The 26,405-nt window shown below is 36.1% G+C and overlaps 1 protein-coding gene across 2 annotated transcripts in view; it reads right to left on the bottom strand.

Annotated features, from left to right (window-relative positions):
* PEX7 (peroxisomal biogenesis factor 7) overlaps positions 1-26,405 on the bottom strand; it is a 90,103-nt gene that overhangs the window by 40,405 nt on the left and 23,293 nt on the right. The window contains exons 4-5 of one of the 2 annotated variants that reach the window (XM_079148467.1): positions 5,582-5,659; positions 5,096-5,204 (exon numbers count right to left, since the gene is read on the bottom strand). The exons of the other annotated variant lie outside the window; for it this stretch is intronic. Coding sequence (XP_079004593.1) covers positions 5,096-5,204; positions 5,582-5,659 — 187 coding nt within the window. The remainder of the gene's footprint in view (positions 1-5,095; positions 5,205-5,581; positions 5,660-26,405) is intronic. 2 annotated transcript variants of the gene reach the window in all.

The raw sequence follows: 26,405 nt of genomic DNA on the forward strand, positions 1-26,405 counted from the left end.
GCAGACCTGCCATTGGCAACAGAACCAGAATAGGAAGTGCTGGCTTTTACTATGTCTAATTCCAAATTGCAGTAAGTAAGAGGAAATTAGGTAAGGATAATGAGTACAAAGAGAGTGAACTAAGTACCAAAAGGGTACTTTTGGGCACCAATAATTTAATTGAAATGCCAGATGCCTATCAGATATAATATGACTTTCTCTTACAGAAGAATGAGGTTTATTTTAACTACTGGCTGGACCCCACACACTCAGGCATGGCTATGACTTATGCAATTATATGGAGTCTGTAAAAGCAGTAATTTAGTTTTCATGGCTCAAAAGAAAGTTTACTTCATATTAATCCTCTTTACATAAAGAGCTCAAATATTCTTCCTCACTGGACTAGCATGTTATCACATACTGTGCACTCCAGATTCTCTCTAGCGTGAGCTACTTTCAGCCCGTTCTCAGAGTTCTCATCCTCAGATAAGCACTGGCTGTTCATTCCTGCAGCACGTATGCACTCCAAAGGCCATTCTGATGCTCTGCAAATGTGCTCTGTTCTCTCCACATCCCATCCCTCTGCCTCCTGCCCCTCATCTCCTAACAAGAGGTGGTTTACAGGTAGCAGCTTAGACACTTTCCTCAGGGAAGCATCCCTGACCAAACAATTTTGATAAACTCAGGTATTTAATAATGTTTCCACAGAATTCCAGGAACTCATGAGGTATCATTTCCAGAGTCATGATAAGATATTACTATCAACCTTATTTTAGAAATAATGGAGAGACAGAGGTCAAGCAGCCTGACCAAAGTCACACAATAGTGGAGAACACAGAACTTGATCCAAGACAGTCCAGCTCCAAAGTTCATGTACTTAATCACTGTGCCTCTCCTGCAAAGAATTCCACAACCCTTACCATCACGTGCTTCTAGTTTTTTCTTAGATCTCTCTTTCTCACTGGACAATATGCTCTAGGAGGACAGGAGCTCTATTTTTTCCCTCACTTTAATCTCCTATGCCTAGTAAACAGTGACAGTTCAATAAATATCTGACTACCTGACAAAGTCCCTCTCAACAATCAAAATGAACCTTGGATCTGTTTTTAAAACTCTAATAGGATAGTTTCTCCCATATCTTATGTAATAACCATCAAAAATATTTTAGTCTTTGGCTGTGAAAGGTATCCAGTTACATAAAAGAATATACAAATGCTATAGGAAATGTATGAACACAAGACAAGCAAAAAAAAAATCTGCTAAGTAGTTTATTCGCCTGCTGATACATCGTACATGGCTTGGTGAGCAATTTTCTTGCCTCTCTTGGAACGACTATGACATGGTAAGAGTCTACTTTTTATTACACTGCAACTCCTTACAAAAGTTCTGCAGAGTAGAAAAGAATCTTAGATCTTTTCAAATTTATGAAACAGGCTACTATTTGAAAACCATCATGAAGGACTATGTCAAGAAAATGGCAAATGTTCAATTAATCAAACTTCCAATGAGTTTTCAAAAATTCTAAACAGCTTCACTGTATCCAATTTCATAGGGAAAGAAATTAAAGGTTTTATTGTTGCTAAGGAACATATTTGAGAGCTAACAGGTTCAGTGCTTTAGTTCATTAAATGCCCTCTAACATGGACATTTAAGCCTAACATTTACAGCCAATTTAATGAATACTGGCCTTCTAGAATCTACCTACCTACTTTTACCGAATCAGATTCACTCTCTCCATCCTCAGCACAGGTAGTTTAGGTATTGCCTTCTCCCATTTTGTGTTCCCACCTGCAGGGGCTAAACCAGACCTAAGTCAGTCAAAACATTTCATCCCCTTTCTTGGGCACAGTGACTGGTTCAGAGACATCCACATAAACCCGTGAGAACCAATGAGAGAAAATAAAACTTTGAATGTCTACGAGGGAATCTTCCTACTGGACAGAAGCTAGAAAGGATGTAGGGGTTGGAGCTTCTGCTATCTTGCCAACACATGGTACCTGATACCAAAACCAATCAACAGAAGGTAGATACTCACATCTACCCAGCCTTTAAAGCCAGAGTTAATTCTACAATTTTCACCTATGTCAGGAAAAAAAAAAAAAAAAAAAATCATCTTCTTCCTAATGTAGTTTGGGTCAGAATATTTTTCACTTTGAACTAAAGAAGTCCTGGATAACATGACCACTATTTATATTTCTAACATAACACAAGAAGCTAATATAATTAAACAGATGTTTCTATGAGAGACCATTTTTACATATTACCCATTTTCCCTGTATAAATAATTTAAAAAGTTAAGTACTGAGATTATACTGCTCATTCTACAATTAATCTTTTTCTGCTATTCAGTCTCATACACTGAATATTCTATGAGCAATCTCCAGAGTCATGTTTCACAAAAGCCAGTGTAAAAGGAAGGGAGATATGTATGACTCAGTCCAAATAAAGGTTTAATACACACCATTCTGCAGATGTTTAAATAAATGCATCTGTATTCATTCATGATTTTGTCACCAGATTTTACATTTGATCAAGGCATAAAAAGAACAATGGTTAAAAACAAATAAAGGTGGAGTTCAGGTGAAGCCTTGTGGTAGAACGTGGGCTTAATTAGCATGTTCAATCTCCAGCATCCAAAAACATATGAAGGCAATTTTAGAACCTTAAATGTTAACATAAACAAAATTGCATATGCAATTACAGCAAGATAGAATAATTTTTTAAACTCTATCAGTAGTTTAAGTTTTACTTACTGATACTTTTCCAAATATATAAAATTATACTTATTATTAAATTTAATTCACTGTGAATGCTGCCAATTAGAGCTCCCAGCAGACACGCCTTCGCTTTCACTGGAAGGGAAACATTATTCAGTTCATTTATGAAGGTGGAAATTTTCTATGTCACCAATTTCATCTAGAGTTTGAAATGACCCCTTTGAAACAATATGTAAAAGGCCAAAGGACATTCCTCCCCTAAAAAAATTATGTGAACATTAATCAAATTAACATCCTTGGAAGAATATTAATTCAACTTAACACTCTGTCAGAGCTTCTCAGTGATGGTAAAAAAAAAATACATAAAATGTAAAATTAGAACTATTGAACTAAACTATGGTCATCTCATAGCTCTGATTACATGCATGAAACATCATTTACATTAAATTAAAAGCATAAAGGCTAATTAACTCAAGTTATAGACACAGGGTAAGCAGTTAATGAATTAAAATTAAATACATTAATATTGATGTTTACTTGATATACACCCAGCCTATGATTAGCTGTGCCACAGAAAAATAAAAGATCAAAGAAGAACTCAACCCTAGAAAAGGAAATGTAAGTAGGAACAATATACTACTGGTCTCATCCCAAAAGACTTGATATTTTGGAAAAGATTTAATTCAGCTTATGGACAAAAAGGCTATGACTCGGACAACTTAGAAATTCTTAAAAGTGTGTTAATTTCATAAGTTGACAGGTAAACTGCTCTTCCTTTTAGAAAATAATGTCCATTTCATCAAAGAACAAAATGTTTCTTAAATTAACTATGGCTCCATACATAGATATCACCATTATTCACTATTAGGATCTCAAAAAAATTGCATAATCCAAATGGATATATTTGTTTGCATAGAATTTACCTCCAAGTTTCCATCTGAGTGTCTTCAACTTAATACTTACAGAATTCACAGAAATTTGGTTATTTTTAATTTTAAAATTCAAAAAATAAAATTAATTTATGAAAAGGATTTCTGCGTCATTATATTTCCTATGGAAACCACTCGTTATGGGTCTGGATATGAGGTGTCCCCCAAAAGCTCCTGTGTTAATGCAGGAATGTCTGGAGGTGAGAACTGTAACCTACTCAGTCCATCCTAGTTTGAATGGACTGGGGAGTAACTGTAGGCAGGTGAGGTTTGCTGGAGGAGGCAGGTCACTGGGGGTATGCCCTAGAAAGGTTCATTTTCCCTGCAGCCCCTTCTTCCCTTCTGCTCCTCTCTGTCTCCTGCCCACCTGGAGGTAAGCACCTTCCCTCCCCCATGCCTTTCCACTATGATGTTCTGCTTCACCTTGGGCACAGAACAATTTGACCATGGATTAAACCTCTGGAACAATGAGTCAAAATAAACTTTTCCTTCTCTAAGTTTTTGTCGTTGTTGTTAGGTAGTATGGTCATAGCACCTAAAAGCTGACTAAAAACCACTCAACATAATTCAACAACTCAGGGCACTGACATAGTTTATTATCAAGAAAGGAACACTTATCCTACCTAGTTATTGCCTATCTTTGGATGCTGGATAATTAAATAAGGAGATAATGCTAAAAGTACACTATTTCCTTCTCTAGCTATTGTCTTCTCTCCTCCTCTAATTATCTGTGCATAAAAGCTTCCAATTCTTTACCTCCCCTCAGACTTTATAGCAGGGAGCAGCAAACACTTTCTGTAAAGGGCTACACAGTAAACATTTTTGGCTTTGAGAGCCATTAGGTTTCTGTAACTAGTCAATTCTGCTACTACAGTGTGAAAGCAGGCAGAGGCAACGTCCACATGAATGGACGTGGTTGTGCTCCCACAAAACTTTATTTACAAAAACTGTCAGAGAGTCATTTTGACATGAGGGTAGCAGTTTGCCCACCTGTGCTCTATTTCAAGATTTCTTCTATTTAGTCTTCCCCAGATGCTTTGATTTACTATAATGCCTTTGGTTATCAAGTCAAGGACACAATTTTCTGTTCTTAAGACCAGACTTTTTGGCTTCAAACTCAACCCCTCCTTGACAGCCCCCCATCCCATCCCCTGCATCTCACAGGTTCAACAGTGCTCTAAAACAAAAAAAGATCTTCTCTTTCAAATATATTTATCTCAGTTATGACATTACCATCCACAAATCTGTCCTCTAGGAGATATCCTTTAAGAATTAGATTCATTGGAAAGTAATTTGGGTCTCAGCTAATTCTTGTCAAGAGGTTGATAAAGAATGAAAGGTCTTAAGAGCACAAAAGAACAGTAACACTCCAGTTTTCTCTGAATCTAGGGTACACAGTGCCACCTAATGGGGAAAAACAAGGCCACCCTCACTGCAAGTAAAGCTCTTGGTAAATTCAGATTTATTTACCTGAAGCTGAAGCAAAACAACCGGGAATGTGAGGAGACCAGATTGTGCTATAAATGACACTTTCATGGCCCCTAAAGGTGCACAGAGACTTTCCAACAGTTGGATCCCACTACAAATAAATGAATAGATTAATTATTTAACAGAGATAAATTCAAATGTATGCTTTTATATATACTACATGTACGACATACCATATATATTTACATATGCACATACAATACACATATATATGTATCTCAAGGATTTAAGATCTAATTTATATCAAGCAAGATGGTCTTTAAGGGGCCAAAATAATCAATGCTAAGTAAATTATTAGTTTACAGCCAAAAGACTAGAAAATTTTAAGTTCTAATGTTCTAATATATCTTCTGAAAAGAAAATTGTTCAATTCTTAAGTTACAGAAGAATATTTTGGAAAAGAAAAAAATTCAGCTGAAGCTCTGGAGAACAGAGTATTTGTTTTTAAATATAGCAATGCTGACATACCACTTTGACAGTCTGATCCCATGAGCCAGACACCACAAGCTGTTCACCTCTGGTTTGGCTCCAATCAACACTATACACCTAAAAACATTTTAATGGGTTTAGAAAGCATAACAATATTAAGTTGAATATTACATTTTATCTCTACAACAATGATAACTAGCAAGAACAACTAATTTACTTTATTAAAACATCAAATAAAGTCCTAGCCATCTCAACATGACGTTTGAGAAATGGAAAGGTAATTCTGTCCATACCTCCATGCATATTCCTTGTAGATAAGGCTCCAACTGCCCTTAATATAATTCTACAGGATACTTCCAAACCTTTTTCACTAAAACAAATTACATATATTTTTAAACCTACCAACAAATCACTGTTTGCAGCACCATGAAGAAATGTCAAAGCCGATTAGAAAGTTACTCATCTAAAAAAGCTTGCCTGGACAATGTTTATCAGAAAGCATTAAAATTCGATTATTATCCCTATCTGGCCTTTCTTTAAAAAAAAGAAAAGCTTATAGAAACCAAGTGATCCTTTCAGGTCTCTTGGTTGAACAGCTTTATTTATCCCTGCCACTATTATCTTTCACTTCTCTCAGTGAACTATTCGAAACCTACATATGTGCATAATTATATTTTATGAAAGTATTCCTCACGTGTACCTAAGTATATGTCATTAAATATGACCAGTTAGAGGTTATTTTAAATTTTAAAACTCAATTTCCACATATACATAGGAAATACAAGTGTATGGGGTTTACTGTGATTTAAGAAAGGGTTACTTGCTGTCTGCTCCTCAGTGCTACACTGAGCCCTGTTAGAGCCTGAAGGGGGAAAAAAAAAAATCAGTAATGCCAATCCTGCCTTTACAATCTGAATGTTTTGTCACTTAGACATGAAATCTTAAAAAGTAAGGGAAACATAATAGGATGGTGGTTGCCAGGACCTGGGGAGCAGTGGGTGGTGGGGAGGTGTATGGACATGGAGAGATGAGGAGATGTCAAAGGATACAAACTTTCAGTTATAAGATGAGTAAGTTTTAGATACCCAACATACAGCATGGTAACTACAATTAATAATATAATGTATGCTTGAAATCTGTCATTGGAATAATCCTTAAATGCTCTCACCACACATACCCACAAAATAGTAACTATGTCAGGTGATAAGTTAATTGTTTTGTTGGTGAGAATGATTATATAAGATATACTTACATCAAAATACTACACTGTATGCTTTAAATATATATAATTTTTGTCAATTATACCTGATAAAGTTTTAAATTTTTTAAAATAAATTATTAAGGCTCCAGAAAAAAAGGAAAAGAAATTTTACATTTTGTTTATCATGAATTTTTTGCATAATTTTTTATTTTAAAAACACTGCATTAACAGATCATTTCTCTTGATAACCAAATTTGGGGGTAGCCAAGTGAGTGTCTTATTTCCCCTACCCTAGTCCTGGCCTACCTGCTGCCCATATTCATGCAAGAGAGAAGGGCACTTTGAACACTAAAGGAAGCACTTGTGAAGTACACACAAGGGACAGCAAAAGTCAAGAGCTGTTGGACATCTGTTAGTTGCAGATAGAAAAAAGGATTTGGAAACAATTGCTGAAGATCTTGAAAGCTTCAGAATTTGACTTTATCCTCTAAATTTCCTCTATTAAGGGGCCATATGGTAAATATTTTAGATTTTCTAGCTACCCAGTCACACTGTCACAAGTACCAAACCCAGCCCAAGCAGCACACAACAGTAGTCATTATCAATGATTGTATGTGGCTGTTTCAATAAAACTTTATTTACAAATCAAGCATAGGGAAGGGTTTGGCTCTAGCCTACCAGTTAGTCAACTCCTGTGCTAAGTTGAAGTGAAAAGTCAAAAGTAACAACAATGAACTTCTTTTTTATTTTTATTTTTACAGACTGCATTTTGATTCATTGTACACAAATGGTGAACAATGAACTTTAATAACAACAAAATCTTTATTAAGCTCTGTGTGTCATATGCTCACAACACCTGGTTTTATATCCCATTTAGTCTTCACTTCTATGAAGTAGATACTATTTGCTAAGGTCCAGACAAGCTAAGCTACTCGTCCAAGTTCCTAAAGCTTGGTACAGAGATGAAATCTGAATCTGGTCAGCCAAACTGCAAAGTCTACTCTTAATTGCTATGCTAGGCTATGTAGAACAAGCTGCTTTAGGGGACCATTGAGTCAGAACTTCTCAGTTACTCTGCTGAGTGGACAGGAGCATGCCCTTACTGGTATCACCCTCACTGGAGCTTTCCTTAGGCCCAGATTGATTCCATTTTGTTTGTGAATTCTTCACAGAGCTAAGAACTTAAAGCCCCTGTCCACTTTTGAATTTCCACTTATCTGTCAAGATGTGGCCCCATTACCTCCTTTATGAACTAAAATCCCCCTGACAAGCCCCTAAGTGAATCAGATGCTCCTTTTTGTGCACTCTACCAGCAGTTTGTACCTACTTTTAATCCAGCATTTGTCATATTTTACTAAAAGTGTTAGATAACTGCCATACCTTCTAGATTTTGGAGACACCTCATGAGCAAAACCACTGACTTTTGAGTACATTATATTCAACACATTAAAAGGCACTCAGCAATTGTTGGTTAAAAACAAATTTACCTTCACTGCCTACATTGTTGCAAAGTACAGTAGGGTGAACTCTGAGCTAAAGACTAACATCGTCAGCTCAGACCCCACTGCCTCCACACACCTCCAGTGTGATGCCGGAGTCAACACCTTAGGGCTTCTCCTCTCTAACACTGCAGGCACCTCCATCAGCTCAGAGAGAACCCAGCCTTAGCAGAACAGAAAAGAAGAAAACTATGCTGATGGCAGTGTTGCTGCCCATCTGTCACAAAGTGGCAACGGTTAGGTCTCTAGAACAAAACTAAGGACAGGACTTACATAGTGGTGAGGTTAAAAATGGTATAATAAGGAAACATAGGTGCAGAAGACATGTTTGGGTAACCCTAAGATGGCGGCTGGCGTTGAGCCAAGAGGTGGCGCATAGTTAGTGTTAACACGGCATGATCTACTTTTGCCTGATTAGTTAATGTCTCTTTTGTGCTAGTAGTCAACAGATATTCCTCATTCTTTCTTGATTGGTACCGAGGGGCGTGCCTCAATTGTGCTAATCCTAAGCTGACTGGCTGCCTTAGGTATATAAGGCCCACACCTATAGGAAGCACCAAGGATAAGCAGCACCTCTGATAGATCACAGAAGGCAGATGGCAGATCACAGATCACAGATCGCAGTACGCAGAATGCACCATAGACATGCCTTTAGCATGCACTTCCAGCACGCATCTTTGGGACACAGGATGTAGGATGCACCTTTAAGAAGAGGCAGCAGAACTTTAAGAAGAAGTAGCATCTCTGAAAGTGTAGCCTCTCCGATAAGCAAAGCCTTTTCTTCCTCTCTCTCTTCCTCTGAAACTTCCTCTATAAGCTAGGGAACAAGCAAATAAGCAAAAAAGCAGCCCACCAGATAAAGATAGTAGAAGTAGTTCGTTTCCAGTCCACCTCCGATAAATACCCGCGAGATTGTTGCTGCAGGCGGTAACAAACATCCGCGGAATTGGTACCGCGGGCGGCGACACATAGGCAACTCAAATCAATAAATACCTCATTTATTGTACTATGTTTAAAGTATTAGGACATAGTAAAGGAACCAACAGGCTGGGAGATCATGCTTAAAAATTAAAGAACTACAGACATAAGTACAAGAGGGGCGTGAGATGGAAAATTCAGTTTGATGCCCAGAAGAAAAGATTCAAGTAGGGCTTTCAGGGCTGGCTAAAATGTCAGAAGCAGAAAGCAGAAGTGAAAAGTGACCACAGATGCCCCCAGACATAAACGGCGCCCTAGGGATTAGAGTTAGTGAAAGTATGATAACACCAAGGTTTTATCAACTATAAGTGATGGTGGCATTAACAAAAGTGGAACACCAGAAGATGGACACAAATGTATAATTTTATATATACTGAGTTTGAAGTGACGGCAAAATAGCCAAGGGGAAATGTCTAGTATAAACATAGTTTGGACATTAACTTCAGATTTTGAATAAGTTCACAGCCAGAAAGATATTTGAGGAGACAGATAAAAAGATGACTGAATTTTGTTATCCCAACTGAGTCAATTCACTCATCTATTCAACATTTATTAAGCATTTACTATGTATAAAGCACAAGGAAGGGGGTAGTTACAATGTTAGGTAAGACTGATCTCACTGATATTATATTTAAGCAGAAGATACCTATAAATAAAGAAATGTGTAATTTCAGGTTGTAATTTTAAAAAGCTACTAAGAAAAATAAAATAAGGAAACTAGAAAACAGTAACAGGGGCAGGGGTCACTTCTCAATAAAATAATCAGGAATGACCTCTCTAAGCAGAGACTTCTGTGTAATAAAGACTCAACTCTACAAATCTGGAGGAAGGGCTTCAGGTAGAGAGAACTAGGAAAGACTAAGTAGGGGACAAATCTGCCATATCAGAGGAACAGCAAGGACAAAGAGTTAGGAGCGATAACCTCTTAAAAGATCAGGGTTAACTGTGCACATGTTGCTGGGTGAGGTGTAGCACAACTGTAATCCTGGTGACTTTGGAGAATGAGGCAGAAGAATGGCAAGTTCAAGGACAGCCTCAGCAACTTGGTGAGACACTGTCTCAAAATTGAAAATAAAAAAGCTGGGGCTACAGCTCAGTGGTAAAGCAATTCTGGGTTTAATTCCGAGTACCAAAAAAAAAAGAGTCTGTATGTAATCTTTTTTTCTTTTTTTTTTTCCCAGTGCTGGGGATTGAACCCAAGGCCTTCATGCTTGCAAGGCAAGCACTCTACCTACTGAGCTATCTCCCCAGCCCTGTACATAATCTCTTGAAAGAGGTTACAACCCATCCTTTAACTGCTTTTCCCATCTATTCTTGTTCACTTACAATCCATTACCCACACTGCATTAAAAAAACTATAAAAATAATAATAATAACAATATTAAGACAAGTATGATGGCACATGCCTGTAATCCCAGCTACTTGTTATCCCAGGAGAATCACAAATTCAAACCCAGCCTGGGCAATTGAGCAACATCCTGTCTCAAAATAAAATAAAAAAGGGCTGGGATCAGTGGTAGGGTGCTTGTCTAGCCCTGGAAAAAAAAAAGAACAGAAGAAAAAAACAATGTATAAACATCATTCCCCTGTACAAAGCTTTTCAAGGGTTTCATACTATGGGTCTTCTGAACTTATCTTCACTGAACATTATATGAGATTCATTCATGTTGATTCACATTACCCAAAGGTCAAAATCATGCAAAACTATGCATGACTTAGGAATGCATACATAGGTAGTAAAGCTAAAAAGAAAACATAAATAGAAAATTGAGGTTAGTGGTTACTCCTGGGAAGAAGGAAGGAAAAAAGGAGGGAGAAGAGGGATCAGAAGTCGGGGGACTTCCATGGGGCAGGTAATGTTTTATTTCTTAAGCTAGATTGTGAATATGCAAGTTTTCAATATACCATTTTTTACCATTTACATATATTTAAATGTATGAAATATTTCACAACTTTTTTTTTTTTTAATCTACAACATCTTCCCCCTGATCTTAGCACAACGGCCACTGACTGCTGCAGGCCCACAGCCCGTCCATCCTCTTCCTTTGCCTCTCATCCTACTCCTCTGGCCTCTCCACCTGAAAATTATTTCCTCCTTTATTCCCTCAGAGTGGACATTGCAAATGGTCAAATTAAATATAAAAGGAAGAGAAATATGTAGTCCTGGACTTTATGTTTTAAAAGCAGGGTCCTCTAAATGCCTATCTTGTGAAATTACTCTTAGCTGTAGTGAAAACGTTTGAGAAAATGGAAAAAGAAAAAAAATTTAAAAACACTGAACAATATTTTGTGCTCCTCTATGAAATCTGAACTTCAGCATAACTAGTTTGAGAGGACAAATTTTATTACTGAAACTAATTCCCAAAGAGCTCATTTTTAATCTACTGTAAAATAATGCCCTTTTTAAGTTGGTCTATTTAATTAAAAACCATCAAATAAAAACTATGCCCATAAATTTTACTTATCTGTATCAATGCAAGGGAAAGCGATACTGACTTTTAATTGCTAAGCAATTAGAAAGGGCTACATATTTCTTTAAATGTAAAACTTTTAATTTAAAGATAATTTTTCATTATGAAAATTTTAAAGCACGAAATAAAACTATAGAGAATAGTATAATAAACCCCCAGGTACCTATTACAACATTTTCTGTGATTATAAACATTTTTTTTGCCCATCTTATTTCATCTGTCCCATTACTGACAGATTGACTGGCTGCTTGAGTATTTTAGCATCAAACCTTTTTACTCATAAGTACTTCAGCAGATAAGGATTTATTTTTACATTAGTTATTAAATTTTATGTATTTTCACCCCTATCAAGAATAACAACAGCCCCCAATATCAGCTAACACTCAACATATATATATTCTTATCTCCCTGGTTGTCAAAAAATTGCTTTTCTTTAACAGCTGGTTTATTTGAATCAGTACCCAAATAAGGCACATTATTTACACTTAGTTATTATGTCTCCTAAGTTTCTTTAATCTGGGCAACCCTCCTTCCTCCACTTTGCTTATGAGTAAAATTCCTATGGTATTTACTTGCTGAAAAAAACAAGTTACTGGTCCTGTCCTACATTCTGGATTTGGCTAATTGTTTCCTCATGGTGGTATTTAACTTCTTCCTCTAACCTTCCTATTTCCTTAATTTGGAAGTTAGATCTGGAGACTTAATCAGATTCGTTCAATGTTTTTTAGCTTCCTATTATATTAGGAGGCATATAATTTCTGATTGACCCAACTTCTAGTGATCCTAGATTGTTCAGAGACTGTTTCAAACTTAAATTAATGATTTTAACATCCATGGATGACCCCTCGCCTACAGTCATTATTTCATAGGGGCTACTAAATGGTGATTTTCTAATTCTGTTATTCCTTCTGCATATATATTAGCTAATATTCTGTTATAAAATTTTTTAATCAATTTTTTATTATTCCACATAAAATGCACACAGAAAAGGCAAGATAAGTGCCTTGTTCCTTTACTTCATCAGTTTTCAGAATAAAGACTTGTTTATCATATTAATTTTTAATGATCAATTCTTTTTTTAATAATCATAATTTCATGTATGAGTGAAAATACATATATAAGAGAGTGTGTGCATTTCCAATGCTTCAATTCATTGCTGTAATCCAATGTCCCATCTTTGGTTAATGAAACCACTTCGTTTCTTCTGAACCCTGAACATGTAGCTAATTGCCTCTCATAATATTCTTGCTTTCACAAGAACATGCCTTAGGTTCATCTTGTGTATTTCCCACCTAGTCTGAGAATAAATGATTTCTCCAAAGATTTCCTTTTAGTAGGAAATAGGATTTAGAAGCCAAAATCTAGGCACTAAGGATATTCACTGCTACTGACCTGGCATTACTGCTAAGTGCTTACAGTGCAAAGAACTAGAACATATGTATTTTTTGAGAAAAATAAAACATGAATGCATATTTTCTATCCAATTTTAAGATTAAGCGTTTCTACTTACCCTATATACCCATGTCTCTTCTCTATTACATTAAAAATTTTGGTTTCTGATGACTTAATCACTGTTAAGCTTTATCCTGTGATATACATGAGAGTTTCAAATAACAGTACTGATTTTTCTAAATGTAGCTTAAAAGTTCTTTCCAATTCTTACTGTTTATCAAACATATTCCATTAGGGATGAACAATACTATGTGTGTGTATGTCTGTGTATACATATACACACAGACACAAACACACACACACACACGCACACACACACACATATTTTTTAGTTGTAGGTGGACACAATACCTTTATTTTTATGTGGTGCTGAGGATCAAACCCAGGGGCTCATGCATGCTAAGTAAATACACTACCACTGAGCCACAATCTCAGTCCTAACACAATGTTTCTAAAGTCACTTAAAATCATTATTTCAGTACCTGATCATGGTGCCATTTGACAGAGGACAATATTAATTTGTTTCTTTTCAATTTTTAGCACTGATTTTTTCTTTCTGATTCAGATTGTAATTCTTAATTATAGAAATCGATAACATGATCCTAGCTCAAACTATGGAGAAACCTTATATTCATCTTTGTCCTTGAAGAATATGCAGAATAAGTCCAAGGACATTTCTCCTATCTGCAGCGTTCCCTCACCCACCTTGTCTGGGGTAAAATTGAAGCTTTTGTCATTTAAAAGCCCAGGCCTTGGCAAGAGGGAAGGAACACAAAAGGAACTTGTACCTGACGGCCTCCTGACCCCCACCCTAATGTGTCAGCTGACCCCAATACAATAAACCCCAGGAAATTCCCCATCCACACTCCTGTCCCACCTTAAATCAAGCCTACAAACCCAGACCCTTGCTTCAGCTCACTGCCATTTGTACCCATCCCTTCACAAAATGAGCCACATCAGGTATTTGACCAATTGACTCTGCAGCTGAATAAAGAGCTTGCTGATCCAAGGTCTGCTTCCTGCTTTGGTCATTTGTGCTTACAGTCCTCACTCCCCTGCTTTCTTTCCCACTCCCTTTAAAAGTCTTATTAGTTTTTTTCAGTTTTTTCATTATCTTGCCATTATTTCTTTTTGAAGTGTACACATATAAAACATAATACATGTTTATAATAATGTAAACAATAAAAATATATATTCTTATATTGCTGTCTTACAAAAAATTCTACATTTTTAAAAAGTTCTGCAAATCCATTTCATATGAGCTTGCAGCAAAACTAAAAATAATTCCTAGTTTCATGATTTTCAAATTATGAAATAAGATTGCATAATTCTCCTACATATGTTTCTTAATAGATTCTAAAATAGGAGATATGGGGTTCCAATTCCCATCTATGGTTCACTCACTAACTTGCTTGGGAGACAGGTGTATTGTTGACACCTACACTGAGTAAATGAGAGCGATGACAGACACTGTAGCAGTAATCATGCATGAAAGTTTTTCTCTACTTGAATACATTAAATTACAGTTTCCATCTATTTAAAACTATCATTTTCTCTTTTTCAAAAAATTTTAGAAAGCTTTGAGGTGAGATAGATGACTATGAATAATGATTTTGCAAGGTAAAGCAAATCACTCCCCTTATTAAAGGTTTTCCTTATTCATCCATGTGTGGCCCAAAATCTATACAATCATCATTCTCTTGAATTTTCATGGCATAAACTGCAACCCTGCTAGCCAGGCACGAGAGGTCCATCAGGAAATGACCTTCCCTACCTCCCTCCCTCCCTCCCTTCCTTCCTTCCTCTCCCATCATGCCACTACACACTCTAAGCTCCAGTTAGACCAAAGGACTTGAGGTTGCCTGAATGTGTCAGGTGCTTTCACAGACCTTAACTTACACAGATGCTCATCTTCATCAGATGTCATTTTCCCTTTGGGCCATGCTTTTAAAATATAATAGAATTGAAAAGTGACAACTGATATTGTTATAGATTGGATCAAGGTATCCCCCCCAAAGCATCTGTTAAAGCAGGAATGTTCAGAGAATTGTAACCTGAGAGTTATGAGAGCTGTTATGAGAGTTATAAGCTGATCGATCCATCCTATTATGAATGAGCCAAATGGGTAGTACACAGGTAGGGCATAGCTGGAAGAGGTAGGTCACTGGGGATGTGCCCTGGAATGGTTCATCTTCCCTGCAAACCCTCCCCCACTCTCTCTGCTTCTTGGAAGACAGAAGCAGAGCTGCACTCTCCCACCATGCCCTTCTGCATAGTGCTCTGCCTCACCTTCAGCCAAGAGCAATGGAGTCAGCCAATAACAGACTGAACCTCTGAAACCATGAGCCAAAATAAACAGTTCCTCCTCTAAACTGTTCTCGTCAGGTATTTTGGTCATAGCAACAAAAAGCTGACTAATATAAATATTACATCCTATTGGCAGTAAAATCCAAATTAAGAGAATTGATTCAACTGACACCTAACTAGAAACTATTTTCTTCCACATATGCAAAAGTTTTAAACTACTATTTCAAACCATAATGACATATTACTGCAGTAACCTACTGTAAAATAAATGGCTGAATGTGACTAAATATGAAAAAGGAAGTGAAAGAATGGACATTTTTTTAAGCTGTCTGAGGTCACCCTCCCAGTCATCTCAACTCCCTAAGGTCACCCTCCCAAGAATGGGAACAAAGCCCTTAAAGCTGTTCCAAGAAACAGCCCCAAACAGAGAATAAAAGGGTAAATTGAGCCAGATAGCCAGATAGTGATCAAACAGAATGATTACCAGAAACTATTGACCAGAATCTACGCCCTGTTGTAAAACATTGTGAAACATGTTGTATGTTGTCAGCAAACCCAGACCCCCCTTGAAATTTCCCGGCAGCTTTGTTCCCCTTTTCCCTTTCATGTGGACCCCTCCCGATGTGTGGTTTCTGCCTTTATAACCTACAAGATTTTCTGCTAGGGGACTCCTGGAGTTGGGTCCCAGCGCGCTGGAATAAACACCTCTTGCGGTTTGCATCAAGTGACGCCTCTGCGGTTGATTGGGGTTGCCGTCCATCCATGGGACAGAGTTGGGGTTTCCTTTTTTGGGGGCCTTACAGAAGTATACTGAGTCTAATTCTTTCCTCCAACTGTTTCAATTGTTTTTTTTTAAAAAAAGAAAACAAAGGAAGAAGAGGGGAGGAGAGGGGAGGGGAGAGGAGGAAAAGGAAAAAAAGGAAAGGAAAGGGGAGGGGAGGGGAAGAAAAAAATTCCTTTTAGACCAACAAATCTGTTGTGCAGTTTTAAATGTAAATATATATCTAAATGGATCACAGTGGTGTTAAATGTATAAATAGTTGTCATTCTATATTAATAATTTTACTGGTACCCATCATTATAGACTTCTCAGCACCTATCATTACTAATGTGAATAACTGATTTCATTTTTTAAAGGAAACAAGATTTTAACCACATGGTGCACCATTACTATAAAATGTATAATTAAATATATTTTCTCCACACTAGGATACTAAGAGTTTCATGTTTAGTTCTAAGTAAATTTTCACAAGTTATACTCAAAATCTGTAATGAATCACATATCTTATAAAAATTCAGCAAATTAATAAGCCTTGATATTTAACAATAAGAACAAATTTTAACTATTTTTTTAAATTACAATAAGTATATTGGAAATTAAAAGATGAAATAAATATTAATTGATTCTGCACCCATTTTTGGGGGGGTGTGTACTGGGGATTGAGCCCAGGGCATACTACACTGAGCTATACCCCATGTGCATTTTATTTTTTATTTTTGAGACGTTCTTAAGTCACCCAGGCTGGCCTCAACCTTTAAATCCTCCTGCCACAGCCTCACAAGGAGCTGGGCCTGTGCCATCATGCCTGGTTTGATTCTAATCATCTTTAAAGTCACCATAACTCACGATTAGCAATATTGAATCAGAGAAGGAAGGGAAGGGAAAGGAAAGGGAGGGGAGTTTACATTCATTTTTTCTCCTTCTTACTGAACTTTAAATTTTTTTTTTATTCTTCCACTTCTGGTATATATTCAGAAGTAATCTAAGCACAGGCATTTTGGGGGCTCAAAAAGTAATAATGGCCTCAACAAACACCAGTTAAACAATAGGGAGAAGAATCCGATTTCTGCTTCAATGCTAACTTTAGAAGTTGTACACATAGATAATATTTTTCTTTCTTTTCAAATCACCAGAGTTTCATTCTTCAAGGTCTAAAATATATCTGTTAGATTTCTCCTTTGTGATTCCTCTAAAGATACGAAAATTGATGGTACGGCATTTCTCACAAGCAATCAAGTAGCCAAATAGGTTAAACCGAGAATTTATAACACATTTTACATTTTCTAATGCAGTTATAACAGCAAATGGTAATAGCTCATATTTATTCACTGCTAGCTCTAGACCAAGCACTCCACAATGACCCTGATACAAACTACTATGACGCTTAATTTACAAATGAAGAAACGGGCTGAGAAAAAGTAACTCACCCAAGGTCACTGAGCTGATAAATTACAGAGCTAGGACTCACACCCAGGTTGACAGCAACCATGCTGTTCATCCTTCCATAGGAGAAGATGGCCCACTTTTGCTACTCTATTTTATAACATAGCTACCCTGAACATACCAGTGAAAAATATTGAAATTGTCTACACTCATTCATTTACTAATTTATCAACAATATTTATGAGCTCCTCAAAGCATTCATTTGACCCAAAATTCTTTTAAGTGTTTCTTAGCACCCGGTATATTCAATGGACTGAATCTGTTCTCCCAAAATTCATTTTGTTGAAATTCTAACTACCAATGTGATGACAGCAGGAAGTAGGGGCCTTTGGGAGGTAATTAGGTCACAAGGATGAAGTTCCCAAGAATGGATTATTGACTTTATAAAAGGGACTCCCAAGAGCTTGTACAACCTTCCTTCCACCATGTGAATATTCAATGTGAGAAAATGGTCTGGAATCTGGAAGTGGGTTCTCACCAGAAACTGACCATGATGGCATCTTAATCTTGGACTCCCAGTCTCCAGAAACTATGACAAATTTCTGTTGATAACCCCACTCAGTCCTATGATACCTTGCTATAGCATCCTGAACCTAAGGCAGAAATCAGTAACAAGAAGTGGGGTTGGTGCTCTAACAGACACCTAAAAAGGTTATCTTAGTTAATTATTTCACATACCAAGCAAATTAATACAATAAAAATAATGATAATAATAATAATAATAACAACAACATCTAATTGTAGAAGCTAATTTTAGTTTGGACTTTACTTATTACAAGTCACCCTAAATGATACAAATGCTTACCAAAATTACATTTGAAAAGAAAATGAATAGGGACAATCTAGAATAAGTTGTTAAAAAAAAAAAAAAAAAGACATAAAACAAACTACATTTCCAGTTCAAAAAGCAAGTTAATTATAGAATGATGTGATTCTGTTTAAAAGTAGTTCAAACAACAAAGATCAAGGTGCTTTACTAGTGAATTCAAAGCAACCCACCACTATGACACAGCTGAGAAAGATATACAACCATTTCAGGGAATATTATTAGAACCAGAAGCTCAAGAATATGGTGGAAAAGTCTTATACAGCACAGCACTGATCATCACATTTCTGGAATAAATTAAGTAGACTACATTAAAAGAGACAGTGAAAAACAGAAGAGTACCAAAGGAGGGTTTCCAGGAGTGTGGAAGATGTAGAGACATGTAATTGGAGGACAGGTTAAAGAAATTGGACAAATGCAGTTTGGAAGAGAGAAGACTAAAGAGAGCATAATGGCTATTTTTAAGGCTTCTCCTAGAAAAGAAGAAGTGAACTTGGTCTCACCACTTCAGATAAAGGCATGTGAAACAATGCTGGGGGCTAGCAGTGGTATATTCGGGCATAAGAAAAGCAATTTTCTAACCTTTAAAGTAACCTAAAACTCAAATAATAAGTTACTCCTGAATATAGTGAAATTCATTTCTACCGAGATGAGTAAAGACTGAATGATCACCCATCAGGGATATTCTAGAACAGTGTTTCCCAGGAAATATACAGTGTTACACCACTGGTTATACAAGAAATGATTTTTAACTAGTGCATACATTTTATTCACTATACATTTATTTTAACATACATTAAAAATATACTATAATGTTTTCTATTTACTGTATATAAATGCACATGTAAACTAGCTAGCAATCCTATGGCTTCACGAATATTACTGTTAAAAGAATAAATGAAGTAACAATTTAAAGTTGATTTAAAGAAAAATATCAAATCAACATGTCCTATTTTATGTAACTAGGTGTATTATTTATGATCTATCTTGTTTATACAGAGAGGCAATAAAAAAGCAACCAAAAATTAAGTAAAAAGAACTTCTGAGAGAAAAAAATATTATAAAAAGGAAGAAAACAAAAACATTATTTATAATATAAATGGTATAAGAAGATGGTAAAACTCATGAAGGTACCAAAAAAATGTCTGAATTTTGTACATGATGCACTGTGGGAATTCTTTCATTGAACATCCTCAAACAAAATTCTTCCTTTAACACAGATGTCTTCATATTTTGTGATTCTCTATAAACATGGTAATTTACAACTATATATTCAAACAACCTTCATAATATAATAGTTACTAAAAATTTTCACTATTTTCAGTGCTAATCTTAGAAATATTAATTTTCTACAAATATTTCAAATTGAAAGCAATTATTTCAATGGACTCAAAACTTACATTCAGTTATCTAAAACAGATTAGACAATTTATAAATATAAATTGAAATGCCTATTGGTATTTAAAATATATGATAAAGAAAACCCATTGGTGATGTGTTTTTATTATATACCAATAATTAAGGCACTACTGCTGGTACTGTTTGCTTTTCTATTTTAATGCAGAAGGAGTGAAAGTATTTCCTACTTTCATGAATTTACTAGGAAAATACTGGCAAAAAAAAAAAAAGAAAAAGAAAAAGAAAACATTATCTAAATTCTGTGAGTAAAAGCTTTTCATAAATTATTTTTCTACTCCCCACCCCAAGCTGTGCCCTAAGGTGCTTAAGGGGATTTCACTATTACACAAAAGCAATAAAATAAAAATAGAGTAGTTAAATGTAAGCAACATTTTACAAAGAGAGATACTGAATAGCACCTGTCTTCCTTCACTTTTTGTCCCCTAATACCTAGCCTACTTTTTAAAATTTAGACTTCAGTGCTCTTAGAATTGATAATTCCAATTTTCACATTACTGTTATTGAAAAACCATATCTAATAAATGTTTTAGTTATTTCCATGGACAAAATGAAAAAAATTTTTAAATGTTAATTTTCAATAGCCACAACTATAAAATGATATTTGGAAGCCTCACATAACCAATCGTTTCTCATAAAACAGTAATAAAACTGATATTTGGAACCTTCCCATAACCAATCTCTTCTCACAAAAGACTAATAGTCTTACATCTAATAAGCATTTATTGATAACCTACTATGGGACAGACACTATGGTTGATACAAACTTAAAAGTAAATTTGCAAGTTGTCACCTAAAGGATCTATTGCTATCAAAGGAAAATTTTAAAACATTTAAAAAAGTATGTCTTTACCATCTTATTTCTTAAGAATATATATGTATTTTAGTATGACTAAAGCCCCAACTATTGCCTATGCCACACATGCATACACAGAAAATCTAGACACACAAATCAGATAGGATTTACATTTAAATTTTCTTTAGTACACTCTGCCTCATAGTCAGTATTTGGTGTTGTTGCTCAAATATATTCTGAAAAGCCTCAGGAATCTTAATGAAGCCTAAAGATAATCTTGTGATGATTTTGTGAAAAGCCTGCCTACTGCTATCTTAAGGCACTACATGGAAAACATATCCTTATTGGCATAAAGTATGGGGCTCTCTGGGGGGCATGATGTCACCCACAGTATACTACTGGAGGCATTTTTACTGCCTAATGAGAAACCTGACCTTTTCTTTTCTTTTGCAGATCCTTAGGCCAATTTTACATTTAAATAATCAGATAATAAGTGACATCTAACATGTATAAGAAACATTAAACTTGTCCCCTGAAAGCATTTCCCCAGATTTCCAAGTCTAAGAAAGAAAGACAATCAGCATAAAGAGATTCCCTTCTTACCTCTTGTGTGTGTTCTTTATAGACTTGTAGTGGCCCTGCAGCTTTGGCAGTGTCCCAGAGCTGCAGCGAGCCATCACCACTACAGGTGACGAGGTTAATTGTACAAAGCCACCCTGACTAAACATTTTATATGCTGTTTGTCTTCAATTTTTTGTAACTATGAGGAAAGGGAAAATGTCAGGATGAGTAAAATCCAAAAATATATACGTTTACCTCAAAAGTAATAAATAAATAACAGCTGATGGTGGAAGAAAGCTACTTTGGTGTGATGAAGAATGTTCAGTCTCTGACAAGAGAGCAGGTGGGGTCTTGATCTCATTTTTAAGTTGTGTGACCCCGCATAGGATATATACTATCTCTGTGACTGATTTCCACATTCTTTAAAAAAAAAAAAAAAAAGCATCTCTGCTACACAGGGGTATAGTACAAGAATTTAATAGAAAACAATACGATTTCTGTATAGCACCTGGCATGGTGTCTGGCACATAGCAGACGCTCTAATATATGGTATCTAAAAATACTAAATTTTAAAATTATCCTTTACTTACCTACATGTATTTTCCTATAATCTAATTATAAAACCATATGTTATATAGCTAAATTTAGCTACTTTAGACAGTTTTTTCCCTGGCTTTTTGGAAGTTGTTAAAGAAAGATAAGAATTACATTTGTTGGCACTAATAAAATGCAGAAGTTAAGAACAGGGGCTTTAGGGTTCCAGAACTTGGTTCTACTCCAGCTGGATCATTTGGTAGTGGCTGATATTTATCTAATCAAGTTACTTAACTCCTCAGTTTCCTTACCTATGATAAAATATCTCTTACAAGACTGAAATGAAATAAGCCTTCATATGGTGCCAGACATACAGTATTGTTTTTTTAATAATTTTAAAAATTAAAATAATTTAATAATTTTTAAAAATGAAGAAATGCACCCACATTTAGAAGTCATCCCTGTCCCCACAAATAATAAGAGCTAATATTTATTGGGTGCTTCCTATGTGCCAGATGTGGTACTGATATTTTATATATACTAACTTTTTATGAAACAACACAATAACTATATGAAGCAAGGATTATAACATAAGTAATGGTTACAGCATTTTACAAATGATGAAACTGAAGCATATGGAGATGAAATTAACTTACCCACGATACTAAGCAATGGAACCAGGACAAGCAGGCAGAACCCACGTGGTCTGCTTCCCCAGTGTGTGCACTTTACAACTAACTACACTGCCTCCTAACCTTGCCAGAAAACAAATGTCATAGTCAATAACGCTTGCTGATTCTTGGGGAATTACTATTCAGTTACTTTTTATTTTTCTTTTCTTTTTTTGAAACATGTTGTCATATGTTGCATAGGCTGACCTCACACTCCTAGACTCAAGTGACCCCCTATACCTCAAACTCCAGAGTAAGCTAGCACTATAGGCATGTGTCACCACACCTAGATTCTGTTACTTTTTCTATAAATTGGAAGACAAACTCTCTAATATATACATAGATGACTTTTATAGATTTGTCCAGATTTTTTAGAAATAAAACATAAAGCACTACAAATAAAAGCTCAATGCTCTTCCAATCCCACTTTTCATTCTCCCTGCCTAAAGCCCACCACTATCATGACTTTGGCATGCATTGCTTTAGTCTTCAGTTTTCATACTTTTGCTATGTTTTTATGGATCCATAAATATGTACTAAATTGCTTTGTGTATGAATTTTTTTCTTCTTTAATTTAAAAACACCATTCTGCTACTTTATAAAAGGCTGGAAAATACTTTGATAGATGGAAGTAATTAACGTTTCTGGATTTAAGGATGATAGGGATGAAAGAGAATGAGCCTGAACATAACAAATGGAAATGATTCTGAATTGATACAGACTAGAGTTTCAGATATCTTCATGGACTTTAAAAATAATCACTGGCTCCAATTTAGCCACTAGCCAGTAGAATTTGTTTCAGAATTCCAAACACCTTTGATTAAATGACATTTCTTAACTTTCCTCAGCCTTTAGTATCTACAGCAGAATGACAAGTGGCTATCCAGCATCAGTCTCTGAACAACCTCTTGTCACCAAGGGCTTCTAAAAAGATTTATAGTTCAACACAGGCTCACTCAGCCAGAGGCAAGTCCAACAAAGCCAGCTGTAGTATCTCATTGCCTGTTGAACACAGTCAGCAGGTCAGAGGGGCAATTTGGTGTGAGTATGTGAGAGTATGTGTGAGTGTGTGTGTGTTTCTGAAATATAACTGAAAAGAAAATAACGCCAATCACTTTCTTATAGTAGAATTTACAAAGTATGACATTCAGAAGCCTCTGGGTCATGTGTCTCATTGCAAAGTCAAGTTACCAAGCAGGACAATTCTAGGTGAAAGGTAGAGAATGTGTCCATGGGGGAGTTTGAGCATCCCTTCCCTTTGTAGGATATGCTTTCAAAACATGTCTCAATGACCTACGACAGTTTCCAGTGCTATCACTTACAGGCAAAGGAGATCACTCATCATGGGAGATAGTGAATGAATTTCTCCCAAGTTCATCTCTATAAAAGCCTAGCTCAAGAAAAAAACATCTGATTCACTCTGAAGCTTCCACTAAAACATACAAAGTGCCTAAGTGATGCTTGTTCACTTTCAAAACTAACACTTAATACTACATCTGAAATTATAAGTCTGATAGAGCAATGACTAAACTTGCAAGTCCAATGATCTTGTATTCACCTGATAACTGCATTATCTGAGTGTGTGAACTACCTTAAAGTACCAATGTATTACAATGAGTATAAACTAGGAGATGAAAAAGTTACTTATTTTTGCACTAATATGGCTAAGTTTCATAAGACATAACATTGAGAAAAACAAAAGCAGACACAAAAGTACAAGTAGGCAACATTAATCTGTGCTGCAGAAGGCCAGACATGGGGCTGGGGAGATAGAGTGCTTGCACAGTGCAAGCACAAAGCCCTGGGTTTAATCCCAGTACCGCAAAAAAAAAAAAAAAAAAAAAAAAAGAAGGCAGACATGTTTACCCAGGGAAGAGTGTCTGGGAGGAGTAGTGACTTGAAGAACAGAAGAGGGTCCTCTGGTACAATTCTGTTTCTTGGTCAGAGTGCTGATTACACAGATGTGCTCATTGTGAAAATTCATCAGGCTTTATACCTAGGAGTACATGCCATTCTATATGTGTACAAAAGGTTAAACAACACCACAACAAGGCTGGGTGGATGGCTACTCTATTTCTTTTGACACAATATATGGTTCTGCATCAGCATATTCAAACTTTTTTTTTTTTAAGTCATGCCTTAGGTTGTTCCCTGACCCTATAGTAAACGTAAGGGACACAAAAATATAAAGACTGCTCAGCAGAAGCTAATATTTCTACTTCTTTGACAGTCACTCGTGTGGTTACATATTTGGTACTCTGTCCTCATCTCTCTCTCCCAGGTAAAGAAAGATTTTCTAGCCAAATGGTAAATGACTCAGATGTCTTTCAGGACATCTGTATTTAAAATCACGTCTTCCAGACAACTGGCCTTTCATTGTCAGCCAGACATTTATCAGAGTCCCATGATGTGCCATAGGCCCCCCTGAATTACCAGATTCTCTTATCATTTTGCAGACCTGCCATTGGCAACAGAACCAGAATAGGAAGTGCTGGCTTTTACTATGTCTAATTCCAAATTGCAGTAAGTAAGAGGAAATTAGGTAAGGATAATGAGTACAAAGAGAGTGAACTAAGTACCAAAAGGTACTTTTGGGCACCAATAATTTAATTGAAATGCAGATGCCTATCAGATATAATATGACTTTCTCTTACAAGAAGAATGAGGTTTATTTTAACTACTGGCTGGACCCCACACACTCAGGCATGGCTATTGACTTATGCAATTATATGGAGTCTGTAAAAGCTAAGTAATTTAGTTTTCATGGCTTCAAAAGAAAGTTTACTTCATATTAATCCTCTTTACCATAAAGAGCTCAAATATTCTTCCTCACTGGACTAGCATGTTATCACATACTGTGCACTCCAGATTCTCTCTAGCGTGAGCTACTTTCAGCCCGTTCTCAGAGTTCTCATCCTCAGATAAGCACTGGCTGTTTCATTCCTGCAGCACGTATGCACTCCAAAGGCCATTCTGATGCTCTGCAAATGTGCTCTGTTCTCTCCACATCCCATCCCTCTGCCTCCTGCCCCTCATCTCCTAACAAGAGGTGGTTACAGGTAGCAGCTTAGACACTTTCCTCAGGGAAGCATCCTGACCAAACAATTTGATAAACTCAGGTATTTAATAATGTTTCCACAGAATTCCAGGAACTCATGAGGTATCATTTCCAGAGTCATGATAAGATATTACTATCAACCTTATTTTAGAAATAATGGAGAGACAGAGGTCAAGCAGCCTGACCAAAGTCACACAAATAGTGGAGAACACAGAACTTGATCCAAGACAGTCCAGCTCCAAAGTTCATGTACTTAATCACTGTGCCTCTCCTGCAAAGAATTCCACAACCCTTACCATCACGTGCTTCTAGTTTTTTCTTAGATCTCTCTTTCTCACTGGACAATATGCTCTAGGAGGACAGGAGCTCTATTTTTTCCCTCACTTTAATCTCCTATGCCTAGTAAACAGTGACAGTTCAATAAATATCTGACTACCTGACAAAGTCCCTCTCAACAATCAAAATGAACCTTGGATCTGTTTTTAAAACTCTAATAGGATAGGTTTCTCCCATATCTTATGTAATAACCATCAAAAATATTTTAGTCTTTGGCTGTGAAAGGTATCCAGTTACATAAAAGAATATACAAATGCTATAGGAAATGTATGAACACAAGACAAGCAAAAAAAAATCTGCTAAGTAGTTTATTCGCCTGCTGATACATCGTACATGGCTTGGTGAGCAATTTTCTTGCCTCTCTTGGAACGACTATGACATGGTAAGAGTCTACTTTTTATTACACTGCAACTCCTTACAAAAGTTCTGCAGAGTAGAAAAGAATCTTAGATCTTTTCAAATTTATGAAACAGGCTACTATTTGGAAAACCATCATGAAGGACTATGTCAAGAAAATGGCAAATGTTCAATTA

Source organism: Sciurus vulgaris, assembly GCF_902686455.1.
Source record: "Sciurus vulgaris genome assembly, chromosome: 7".
In the NCBI taxonomy this organism is placed as follows: Eukaryota; Metazoa; Chordata; class Mammalia; order Rodentia; family Sciuridae; genus Sciurus; species Sciurus vulgaris.